Raw genomic sequence first — 13374 nt, forward strand, 5'->3', positions numbered from 1 at the left:
GGATTTGTTTCTCTATATTAGATAGATCTGCTAGGACTCCCAGTCTTTTGGATGGTCTCTGGTGCAGTCCAATGTCAGACACTGTTTGTGACTGGCCTTGAGTACCCTGTTTGAAATTTTCCACACTACACAGCTTTTAGTTTCCTCTGCTGGGGCTGGGTGTGTTTGGACAGGACCAAGATGTGCACCAAGATCTGCTTTTCCAAGCCATCGGTCCAGAAGCAAATCAGGCAGACTCAAAGCATCCAGAGGCTGTTATTCAGTCTCCTTAAGAGCCTCAGGCTATAGAAACTCCACAGAGTGGTGCCAGAGGTTTTCTAGCAGGGTGGGGCAATCAGTTGCTTCTTCCCCACGCAAAAGCTGTTTGGAGGGTAAACAGTTGCCAAAGAAAGATGTCCTCTGCCATATGGGGTAATGACTTAGCACTGGGGTCCAGTTGGTTGCCCTCTGAGATCTGTTCCCTGAGTCCACCCCTTTGGATTTTCCTCACACTGCTCTATGCCACTCTGCCTTTCCTCCACCGCCAGAGCCCAAGGTGAGTGGCTGCACATGAAACTTCGTGGGTTGGCCCTTTAAGAGGGGGCCTGCATTTCCAGCTATCTCTCCCTGGGAGACAGAAACACTGCTGCTTTTCATAGCCATATGTTATGTGGTCACCTTTCTCTGTTCTGGTGCTCTGGGCTGGTATTTAGCACCAGAGTTCTCAGTGGGAACCCCCAACAGCTGAGATATCCCTCCAGAACTTCAGCTGCTCCCTGTGGGAGCCCAGCCAGCCTTCTCGCACCTCTGCACCTCCTACCAGTCTGTGTGGTCCTTGGTTATGAGGGTGCTCCCCAGATAGTCTTCAGTTGCAGTTGATTATTCAGGGTGATTTTTCTATATTTTAGTTGTAACTACAGTTTGGTCCTGGGAGAGGGTCAGTGTGGCTTCCACTGAATCTGCTGCCATCTTGGATCCTGATTTAAGTTTTTTTTTTTTTAATATATCTTTATTGATTTCAGAGAGAGGAACATCAATGATGAGAGAGTCATTGATCAAGCCCACAACCAGGCATGAGCCCTGACCAGGAATCGAACCCCGATTGCCTGGATCCCAGGTCGAAGCTCAACTGCTGAGCCACACCTGGCTGGGCTTGTTGTTGTTAATCCTCACCCAAGGATATTTTTTCCATTGATTTCTTAGAGAGAGTGGAAGGGAGGGAGAGGGAGAGAGAGAAACATGGATGTGAGAGAGCCACATTGATTGGTCGCCTCCCACACTTGCTCTGACTGGGGCCAGGGATCAAGCCTGCAACTGAGGTACGTGTCTTTGACTGGAATTGAACCCAAGACCCTTCAGTCCGAGGGCTGACACTCAACCACTGAGCCAAACCAGCTAGGACTGATTTAAGCTTTAAAGAAGAATTCTGGCTGCCATAGGGGACAAGGGGAGAACTGGATCAGTCATTTAGGAAATTATTGTAAGAATCCATCTGATTTATAATGTAAGGAAGGGAAATACTTTCAGACTAGAATCCCTACTTTTTGAAGATACAAAAATAATATCTTGATGAATCTACTGGTGGTCTGAATCTTTTATCTTTGAAATAGCATTCCTTATTTCAACTTAAAAAGTTCATGTATTAATTACACTTGATTTTTTGAAATTGCTGTCTTAATAAGTGCTAATATGAATTATATGGTTTGATTCTTCAGATGGCCGCCAAGAACGGGTCATGTTTGACAAAATTACATCTCGAATCCAGAAACTTTGTTATGGACTCAATATGGACTTTGTTGATCCTGTAAGTAAATATGGTTTATAGACTGGGTTCCTTGCTTCATGTGATTCTTTTTACTTGTCTCTTATCTCTGGCCTTTCTTTCACTTACATATTTTGGTTTGGTATTCTGCTTATGGCCTTGGATATAAAATGTGAATTCATTGCTTAAAACTTTTTTTTCTAAATTTTGGTTCTGGGCTGTGAATTCTGATTTTTCAGAGAACTAAAAAATAAGCAAAGAGGAAAACTTGACATTGACATTTTGTGTTAGAGACTTCCTTGAGTAAATTGGTTTATTTGTAAGAGAAAAAGCTTGTAGTAAAGCTTGTTCTGGAATTGTGATCATTTGGGTAGAAATTGGTTTGAAATTTCCTTTTTTGTTATCTATGTAGAAATAATACATTTAAGTAATATAAAGTTGATTTCATGGAAAACATTTAAATTAAGGAGAACAAACCATTCATAAGCAAGTCACTCTGCTTTGCTTCTTATTTTCTGTAACTCCTTTACTCTAGACCCTCATCATCCCTTATCTAGACTGCTGTCTCTAGTGGTCTCTAAAGTATCCTCCTAGTCTTCCTCTAATCTTGCCCTCTTCAAATGCATCTTTCACATGGCTTCCAAAATCATCTTCCTAAAATGGAGTCTTTAAGAAACTTTTTTCCAAACCCACCTTATTTAGGTATATTGTCTATACTTCTGTAGCACTTGTGCTGGCCTCATAGCATTAACCACATAATATGGAAATTAATTACATGTCTCTGTCCTCCCTTAGAATTGAGGGTGGGCTATATCTTATTCTTGTGATATCCACAATGCTTGGCACATATATAATTAGACACTTGATAGTGACTTGATCAAAATGGTCAAAAGAAAATAATTTATACAACTTTAAACTATATTACAAATTCTCTTTTACATTTAGGAACTCTAGACAATAGTTAGAATAGTAGAATGTTAGAATTGGAATGAACCTGAGAGATCATCCTTTTTCATCTTCCTTATTTTGTAGATAAGAAAGATCCAAAGAGAAAGGGGAGTGACTTATGCAAGTTAGTGGGGATGTAGCAAGAACAACGGAGGTCTCTTGATATTAAGGTATTCTATTGCCTCATGCAATACTACATTTCAGAGTACAAGGGTGCTGCTGTAGCAGACTCAAGCTTTTTGGGGTAGATTCAGCTGAAAAGTTCTGTATGCTATTGTATCTGGCACAGTTAGCATACAGATATTATTTTATCCTGAGCTCTGATTACTTGCCATGTACCATCAGACACAGTTTAGAAGACTTCACTATTTTTTTTAAATTGCTGACATTATTACAGATATCCCACATTTTTGTCCCTTTTACCCACCTCCACCCAGGGCCCCCCCCCCCACCTCTGGCTATCACTATATTGTTGTCTGTGTCCATTGGCAATGCATGTATGTTCTTTGGCTAATCTCACCTTCTTTCATCCAATCCCCCCACACCCCACCCCTCTGCTGTCACTCTGTTCTATGTATCCATGCCTCTGTTTCTATTTTGTTTGTCGGTTTATTTTGTTCATTAGATTCCACATTTAAGTGAGATCATATTGTATTTGTCTTTCTCTGTTGGCTGATTTCGCTTAGTATAATAATCTCCAGATCCATCCATGTTTTTACAAAAGGTAAGAGTTCCTTCTTTTTTACAGCTGTATAGTATTCCATTGTGTACATGTACCACAGCTTTCTTATCTACTCATCTACTGATGGGCACTTGGGCTGTTTCCAGATCTTGGCTATTATAAATAACACTACTATGAACTTAGGGGTATATATTCTTTCTGATTGGTGTTTTGGAATTCTTAGGATGTATTTTCAGAGGTGGGATTGCTGGATCAGAAGGCAGTTCCATTTTTAATATTTTGAGGAAACTCCATACTGTTTTCCACGGTGGCTGTACCAGTCTGCATTCCCACCAGCGGTGCACGAGAGTTCCTTTTTTTCTATATCCTTGCTAGCACGTAGTGGTTGTTGATTTATTGATGTTAGCCATTCTGACAGGTGTGAAGTGATATCTTTGTGGTTTTAATTTGCATCTCTCTGATGATTAGTGACGCTGAATATTGGATTATTTGTCTTTCTTGTATTGAGTTGTATACATTTTTAGATATTTTGGAAACTAACCCCTTATCAGATATACCATTGGCAAATGTATTCTTTCATACAGTGGGTTCCCTTTTCATTTTGTTGATGATTTCCTTTGCTGTGCAAAAGCTTTTTAGTTTGATGTAGTCCCATTTGTTTATTTTTTCCTTTGTTTCTCTTGCCCTAGGAGATATATTGGCAAAAATATTGCTATGAGAGGTGTCTGAGGTTTTACTTCCTGTGTTTTCTTCTAGGATTTTTATGGTTTTTTGACTTACATTTAAGTCTTTTATCCATTTTGAGTTTATTCATGTGTATGGTATAAGTTTGTGGCCTAGTTTCACTTTTTTGCACGTGCCTGATTTCACTACTCTTTTACTGAACATGATTTGTCTGTGGGATCTGAGAAGAAGGTGACCAGGAGCAACTTGGTCTTAGGTAAAATGTAACTAGAACAGATCATAAGCTAGTGATTATATAAACTTTTTTGAGGGAGGGGCATGTTTTTGTTTGTTTGTTTTCCCCCCAAATATATCTTTATTGATTTTAGAGAGAGGAAAAGAGAGGGAGAAAGAGAGAGAGAAACATCAATGATGAGAGTCATTGATTAGCTGCCTCCTGCACGCCCCCAACTGGGGACTGAGCCTGCAACCTGGGCATGTGCCCTGACTGGGAATCGAACCCTGATCACCTGGATCCTAGGTCGACGCTCAACTGCTGAGCCACGCCTGGCTGGGTGAGGGGGGGCATGTTTTGATCAACTGGGCTGTACATTCATTTTTGTTGGATTAAGCTTTTTATAAAAACATTTTTTTAGATACATAGCAAACACATATACACAACTTACTATTTGTTTTTCTTAAAAATGTATGGTAATAACTTGTGCATTGTGTATTTTTGAAAGGGGAAGTCTTACAGTATGGTCTTGAAGAGAGTGAAATACTGTGAGGTTGAATGGGAAATGAAAGAAGACTTAGACGGTAACCTTGGGCAAGTCCAAGTAACCGGAATCTCAGGTTCCGCATATAAATGGTGATAGTAATAATATCCATCTCACAAGGTGATTGTAAAAATAACCAGAGATTATGAAAGTTGAGATACTTTGTAATTTGTGAGGTACTAAAGAAAGAGTAGCCATTAAATTTGATTACTCAGCCCCAACCCTAATTTATACCATCATTTCTAATTGGGATGATTAAATTTTGATTCATTTGCTTTCCTGTACTTGTCTGTAGGTAGATTTAGGGGGCAATGGGTAAGTATGGAGCTGGAACCCTGATCATGTAGGGAGACTTTGAATAAAAGATGGGGAAATACTTAAACAATCATTGGTCTCTTTTTAGCTATTTCCCTCTGTGACTGTTCATCTTTGTTAACTATAAAATATCTGTACTTAGGTATTTTAAATTTTATTATTTTTTTAGTGACACCTCTTCATTGTGTATGTAGTATGCATTTTCTGGCAGTTCTGTTGGTTTATGAATTATCATTATGAGGTTTCCCACTGCTAATCATTCTAAAAGATATTTTTTTAGACAAAGAAGTTGACTATTTTATCTTGATATACATTTGATTGTTTTCTTTATTGCTATCCTAAGGAAGCTGTTATTTTGGGGGAAACTTCAAGTAATTCTTGGTTTTGTTTTTATAGGCTCAGATCACCATGAAAGTAATCCAAGGCTTATACAGTGGGGTCACTACTGTGGAACTAGATACTTTGGCTGCTGAAACAGCGGCAACCTTGACTACTAAGCACCCTGACTATGCCATTCTGGCAGCACGGATTGCTGTCTCTAACTTGCACAAAGAAACAAAGAAAGTATTCAGTGGTGAGTCTAGAGGAAAAGTCAGAAAGGATTTAATATTCCTAGAAAATTTATAACGGTACTAGAATGAAACTTTGAATGTCAAAAGAAAAGTTACATCTTGTTTAAAAAAAGCAAGTTAGTGGCAGAGGGGGGACCAGAGCTTCCTATTTCTCCATGCTGCTGACTTTCCGAATGGAAAGGTCAGTGGATCTTTTTGTTCTCTCGCCCACATGCCTTTTCTCTTTCCTTTCTTTCCTTTCTTCCTTCCCTTTCTCCCTCCCTTCCTTCCTTCCTCCTTCTTTCTTTTTTCTTTTCACCCATTTTGAGGTAGTTGGAAAAATGAGTAATACTTATTGACAAGTTCTGAGTTAAACAAAAGGTTACAGTTATGTTTTGTCACCATTAGCAAATACTTCATTCCATTGCCGCCATTTTCCAGCTCAGGGAATGTGGGCAAGGGAAGGTTAAATAATTTGTGTGGTATATAAGAAGTCAGATGGTAGGCTCTGACAGAAATCTTTGACTCTTAATTCCAGGTCTATTGTATGGGGCCTTAAACACTGTATCCCCCTCTTTAGTAGACTTATTGTAAACATATCATTTCTCCCAAAATTGATCTATAGATACAAGTTCATTTCAATAAAATGCCAGCATTGTGTGTGTGTGTGTGTGTGTGTAGTACACATAAATGCAGAGAGCCGATTACTGCTTTGATGTCTTAAAGAAGAGCAAATGAGAGAGCTTACTAAATATACATTTATAGATGTAAAATTCTTAGGATGATTGAGTCTCAATTTCAAGTTGAAATTTTATTTGTTAGGCTAAAATAATTGAGAAGAGATTATAATTTCTTTCTTTTTTTTTTTTTTTTTTGCTTTTCTTTATTTTCAACCAATAATTCTCAGTGGGGTTGGGTATTAATCACCTGGGAATCTTTTTCAAAGAGCCTATGTTCACTCTATCTCTGGAAGCATGTTTTCTTAAGTGAGGCATTATATATTTATTCAGCATGTATATGTTTATTGAGCACTTTCTATGCTAAGCACTCCTGAGGTCTGGCCTGGGATGAAAAAATTGGTTTGAGAACCACTGTTTTAAACTGTTACCCAAAGAGTGAATTAGCTGTTAAGTAGTTTTGACATTTTTTTTTCTGTTGTATTTTAGATGTGATGGAAGACCTCTACAACTACATAAATCCACATAATGGCAAACACTCTCCCATGGTGGCCAAGTCAACACTGGATATTGTTTTGGCCAATAAAGATGTATGTATAATGCTTTTCTGGTAAAAAAAAATTTTTTATAGAGTCCTTTTTTTTTAAAGCAATAAGCACACTTAAAAAAAATTAAACACTACAAAAGATATAGGTAAAAAGTAATTCACTCTCCTTCCCTGAATACTAGCTTTCCTTTCTGGAAACATTTTATCATTGTAAAGTGTATTTTTCCAGTGCTATTCTGTAATACATGTGTGTGTGCACATTTATATTTTTCCCTTTAGTGGCAGTCTCCTGTGTACCACTGTTCTCCCTGATACATTATCTTAGAGATAGTTCTGTATTAGCGTTTATGACTTTATCCTGTTCTTTGTAACAGCTACATATCATTCCATTTTATAGATATGTTTTTATATGTATATACGTATATACATAGATATGTTACTCTAGTGGTGAATATTTGTTTTCCATTTTTTGCTGCAGTGAATATCCTTGTATGGTAGGGTTTTGCTTATAGAATATATTGGTAAGATAAATCCATTAAGTGGAATCACTGAGACAAAGAGTATGTTCATTCAATATATTAGGGAACATTGCCAAACTGACTCCTAAAAAGGTTGCTCAGGTAAAAATTTGAAAGATATTGCTCAACAACTTAAAAATGATCTATTTGTGTTCCAACTTCTTTCTTAACTAGATCCCGGAGAACAGAAGGGAAAATAAGTGTCCACCCAGCCCTTTTGCACACAGAATTTATTTACCATGGATATCTGCACAGATGGAAACCAGTTTAGCTTTAGGCAATAGAATGATAAGTTGGTTGTCTCTCTAAATATGTATCTGGTGTTAAAAAGACTCTGAGAGCCCTGGTTGGTGTGACTCAGGGTCTCAGGTTCAATTCCCAGTCAAGGGCACATGCCTGGGCTGCAGGTTTGCTCCCCACTTCTGGTCAGGGACGTGGGGGAGGCAACTAGTTTATGTGTTTCTCTCACATTGATGTTTCTGCCTCTATCTCTCCTCCACTCCCTCCCTCCCTTCCACTCTCTCCGAAAAGCAGTAGAAAAAATTATCCTCAAGTGAGGATTAACAACAACAACAACAACAACAAAAAAGTGGACAGAAACAGTTGTTCATATGTACAATCTTGTGGACAGGTTAACAAAAATAAAATAACAGAAAAAACCTTTATCTGGAAAATAAATATAATCAAGTATTTCAGTTTTCCATTATTCATGAAAGGCCCCTACATACCTTTGGCAATAAAGATGCCCTTAAAAATTTAAGAGAAAGGACTAGATTTTCCTAGTCATTGGACCTGGATCATTATACGGGAATACCAATAGTATTTTGAAAAACAGGCTCCATTTTTCTGTGTCAAAATTGACTGTTTGTACCTAATTGCTTTTGTTTTTCTCTAAATGGCTTTATAGCCTACAAATACTCTATGACAATGGCCAGTTCTTTTATAAAATCTTAATGTCATAACAGTAGTTTGTATAAACCTGTTAAAGGACCATGAATTTTGAAGAACCTTAGAATTAATATTATCCTACCTCTGTTACTGTTTATCATATATGTTGTGTTTTTTGTTGTTAATCCTAACCTGAGGATATTTTTTCCATTGCTTTTCAGAGAGTGGAAGGAAGAGGGGAGGGGGGAGAGAGAAGAGAGAGAGAGAAACATCAATGTGAGAGACACACATTGACTGGTTGCCTCCTGCATGCACCCTGACTGGAGGCAGGGAGTGAACTGGCAGCCCAGGTACATGCCCAATGATGAGGAATCAAACCCATGATTCTTTGGTGCATGTGCTGACACTAACCACTGAACAACACCAGCCAGGGCTATTATATATATATATTGTTACATGCAGCTTAAAATGTTCTAATTTTTATAATAAAAATATTTATTAGTAAGTATGTGGTACTAGTACTTTTGGATTAACAGCTAATCCAAAAACTTGTTGAAGGATGATAATATAGTCCCTTTTATCCTCATGTTCTTTCTCTCTTTAACTAGAGATGTACTATAAATGTAATGAGGAGTTTGGAAAGTCATATTTATATGTTTACTTATATACAACTTATATTTATGTTTTCTTCTAGTCCTTTAATGTACATGTTTTTAAACCTAGTTAGGATACTCAGTTTATATAATTTTTTTTCTTAACATTAGATATGGATTTCTGTTCTATAATAATAATTCTTAGTGGTATCTCTTTTTTTTATCCTATGTCACTTTTAATTCTGGATGAAATGTTGATTTTGTGAAAATAAGTCCAGTTATCTTAATTATGGGATTTTTTTTTTTTTTTTACCTTCATCAGCGCCTGAATTCTGCTATTATCTATGACCGAGATTTCTCTTATAATTACTTTGGCTTTAAGGTAAATAATGGGTTTCAAATATGTGGGAATTCTTCCTTAAGTCAGGAAATACAGGTTTTTGTTTATATTTAGTGATACACTTATGAAGGCAATAAGTTGATGGGACTTGGGATGGACCTGGGGGATTAGTGGGGTTAGGGTGGGTAGTGATTGTTTGAGTTAAGGAAAGATAGCTCATCCATTTGCAATTTTCCGTTTACAAATATTACTTCTGTATTGCCTGAGGAGTTATGCAGATAATTTGCCATAATAATTCCATATTGTTCTGTTTATGCAACAACTACTGAGTGCCAAGTGCTTTTTTAGGTACTTTTGTATTGATGAACAGTGATTGAGAACATGAATGTTGGTGTTAGGCCTTCTGGGTTTGAATCTCTGCTCTACTTTTTTTTCTTTCCTTTTTATAATTGAATTTATTGGGGTGACACTGGTTAACAAAATTATACAGGTTTCAGGTGCACAATTCCACAACACATATTCTGTATATTGTATTGTGTGTTCACCACCCCAAGTCAAGTCTCCTTCTATCACCATTTATCCCCCCTATACCCTTTTCCACCTCCCCCCACTCCTCCCCTCCCCCTGACAATCACCTCACTGTTGTCTGTGTCCATGAGGTTTTTCTCTTTTGCCTCAATCCCTCCACCCCCAACGCCCAACCCCCACCCCCAGCCTCTGCTCTACTTCTTAGCAAGTTATTTAACGTTTCTGTGCTTAGTTTCCTCATCTTTAGAATGGGGATAATAATACAATTTCAACAATAAATTCTGTTCAAGATAAATGTGTGTTGTTTAGATCAGTGCCTAGCCTGTTATAAGTACTTATAACTGTTAACCATTGTGATGATGAGGGTGAATTCCATAACTTTTATTAATGTTATACACATTACTATAAGAGCTGGCTTTTTCCAGAAATTTTCATGCATTCTTTTCCAAAACAAATAGCCAGTTGATAATGTTCCAAACTGAAGTTAGTAAGAGTAAATATGTTATTCGTTTTATTTAAAATTATATTAAAAACTGAGAAGATATAAATAGATTGCCTTATTGTGAATGCTATATCTACTGTGTCTTTAAAAACTGCTCTGGAAATTTTTGGGTTGCTTTTTCTAGACCCTGGAGCGGTCCTATTTGTTGAAGATCAATGGAAAAGGTAAGAAACAAACATGTTTGTGTGTTGTATTTTCTGTTCATTATATTGAATATAGAGCTTTGAGCTATTAGCCTTAATATTTCTATCTAAACTCTGAATAACATTTTTAACTTTAGGTCTAGTTTATGAATAATTTTTCTGCTTTTTAAAAATTATTTCTTTTTCACTCAAGTACATGTCTAGCCTAGTTTGTCTGACATGTTCCATCATGTGATGAAAACTCTTCTTTTGATTTTAGTGGCTGAAAGACCACAACATATGTTGATGAGGGTATCTGTGGGGATTCACAAAGAAGATATAGATGCTGCTATTGAAACATACAACCTTCTTTCTGAGAGGTGGTTTACCCATGCCTCTCCCACTCTCTTCAATGCTGGTACCAACCGCCCACAACTTTCTAGGTATGTGTCATCTATAGTAGCTTTTAAAGTTCTGAAATGGTTTTGACTAGGGAAATAAGCCTTGGCCTGAAAAACTAGGCAGTTGATCACAGAAAAATTAATTTAATGAACATTTAATCACTCCTGCTCAGATTAAATGAGACTTGCATTCTGGAAATATCTCTTCAGTGTGGTAAATGAATTAGAGAGGGATAAGTGCTGATAGTGCAATTTTAAACTTGATTGTGATGATGGTTGCCTAATTCTGTGAATACACTAAAAGTCATTAGTTGTACACATTAAATGGAGAATATTATGGTATGTGAATTATACCTCAATCAGGTTTTGAAAAAAGTAAATACTGACAGCTAATTAAGAGACTTTTATAGTAGTCTGTAGTAGAGATTATAGTAGTTTGGATTAAGGAGGTAAAAGTAGAGATTAAGAGAAATAGACAGATTCAAGAGATATTTTGGAGGTAAAATTGACAGAATTTGATGTTTTGGATATGATGAGCCATGGATGGTTCCCGAGTTTATATATGGGTAGAGTAACAGGATGAATGGTGATGCCATTTTCTGAAAAGGGAACATTGGAACAGAGTCCAATAATATGTAAAAAAACAAAACAAAACACCCTTAGCAAGTTGGTTTATTCTAGGAATTCAAGGATATGCTAACATCAAAAAGCATATTAATGTCAGTGGTACCTCGGTTTTCGAATGTAATCTGTTCTGGAAGACTGTTCGAGTTCTGAAACGTTTGAAAACCGAGGGATGAACAGCTGACAGCTAGCCCTCAGGATCTTGCCCTGAGCGGAAGCCATGTGGCAAGTTCAACTTCCGAGGCGTGTTCGAAAACCGAAGCATTTCCTTCCGGGTTTATGGCATTTGTAAACCAAAATGTTCATGAACGGAGACGTTCAAAAACTGAGGTACCACTGTACTTCATTGTAGTAACATTTTATACCACTTAATACTCTCATAATAAAAATTACCAAAATCAGTACAGAAAGTAATGTTCTTAGTTTGGTTAAAGGTATCTGCTAAAAACTTAGATCTATTAGAAATTTCAGCAAAAGATTTGGATGTATTAGTTCAATATAAATTAATCAGTTGAATTTCTGTACTTTAGATATTAGAAGATTAAGTTTTAAAATATATCATTTATAATACGGGAAGGTTACCCAGGAACAAATCTAATAAAAGATAGAGAAGACTCTTAAGGAGAAAATTCTAAAACATAGTTGATGGATATTAACAAATAATTAGAGAATAATTTTATATTAAAAATGGATTTAATATTGCAAAGAGGTCAGTTTTCCCCAATTTTTAATCTATAGATTCAGTATAATTCCAGTCAAAATTTCAAGATGCTAATTCTAAAATTTACATGGAGGAGCAAAAGACTAAGAATAATCTAGTAGGCTGCTCAAAGATAGCAGGTGCTAATCTCTGGAACCTGTAAATGTTACCTTATAAGGAAAAATGGTTTTTGCAGATATGATTAAGAAAGATCTTGACATGGGGAGGTTATCATGAACTATCTGGGTGGGCCCTAAATCCAATAAAAAATATCTTTATAAGAGAAGAGAGAGGCTGAGGGAGATAATGATACATGTAGAAGAAAATAAAACAATGTAAAGATGGAGGCAGAAATTGGAATGATGTGGCTACAGGCAAAGGATCTACCAGAGCTAGAAGAGGCAAGGAATATATTCTCCCCTAGAGCTTCTGCCATCTGCAGAGAGTGTTCTTGATTTTGACCTAGTGAAACTGATGTTGAACTTCTGGCCTCCAGAACTATGAGAGAATGCATTTCTATTTTAAGCTGGTAAGTTAAGTGGTCATTTGTTAAGGCAGTTACAGGAAACTAGTGTAAATAGCAAGACAGTTTTGAAGAAAAGGCCCAGATTTCAAGACTACTGGAAAGCTGTGGTAATCAAGACTGTGGTATTTATTCTGGGGTAGACAAAAAATCCACTGGAGCATAACAGAGCCCAGAAAAAGATTCAGACTTATATAGGAACATGAGATGTCATTGCATTTTATTAGCAAAATGGTGCTAGGGAAATTGGTTACTCTATGGGGGAAAATATAATCAGAGTTCCCTTTTTCATGTTATATACAGAAATAAATTCAAGGAAAAATAATCTAAATGTGAAAATAAAATCTTTTAGAAGAGCATTTAGAGAAAATAGATTCTATTTTCCTCTTCAACTTTTTACTATAAATTTCAAACATTCAGATAAGTTTAAAGAAAAGGACAATGAATATCACCCATATATCCACCTCTGCTTAGATAAAAATATTACTGATGTTTTGTCATACACACACACACACACACACACACACACACACACACACTTTATCTTTTCTTTATCTTTTTTAAATGTTTTTATTGATTTTAGAGGGGAAGGGAGAGGGATAGAGAGATAAAAACATCGATGAGAGAAACATCATTGATATCTCGTACTGGGGATTGAGCCTGCAACCCAGGCATGTGCCCTGACTGGGAATTGAACTGGCAACCTCTTGGTTCATGGGTTGATGCTCAACC

General features: G+C 36.7%; 1 protein-coding gene across 1 annotated transcript in view; it reads left to right on the forward strand.

Moving 5' to 3' along the window:
• The window catches only part of RRM1 (ribonucleotide reductase catalytic subunit M1), a 50390-nt gene that overhangs the window by 9878 nt on the left and 27138 nt on the right, over positions 1 to 13374 (forward strand). Inside the window, exons 2-7 of the mRNA XM_016221962.2 lie at positions 1695 to 1783; positions 5525 to 5702; positions 6846 to 6946; positions 9225 to 9284; positions 10397 to 10436; positions 10675 to 10837. Of these exons, the coding sequence (XP_016077448.1) occupies positions 1695 to 1783; positions 5525 to 5702; positions 6846 to 6946; positions 9225 to 9284; positions 10397 to 10436; positions 10675 to 10837 (631 nt within the window). The remainder of the gene's footprint in view (positions 1 to 1694; positions 1784 to 5524; positions 5703 to 6845; positions 6947 to 9224; positions 9285 to 10396; positions 10437 to 10674; positions 10838 to 13374) is intronic.

Source organism: Miniopterus natalensis, chromosome 11 (genome assembly GCF_054644295.1).
Source record: "Miniopterus natalensis isolate mMinNat1 chromosome 11, mMinNat1.hap1, whole genome shotgun sequence".
NCBI classification, from domain to species: Eukaryota; Metazoa; Chordata; class Mammalia; order Chiroptera; family Miniopteridae; genus Miniopterus; species Miniopterus natalensis.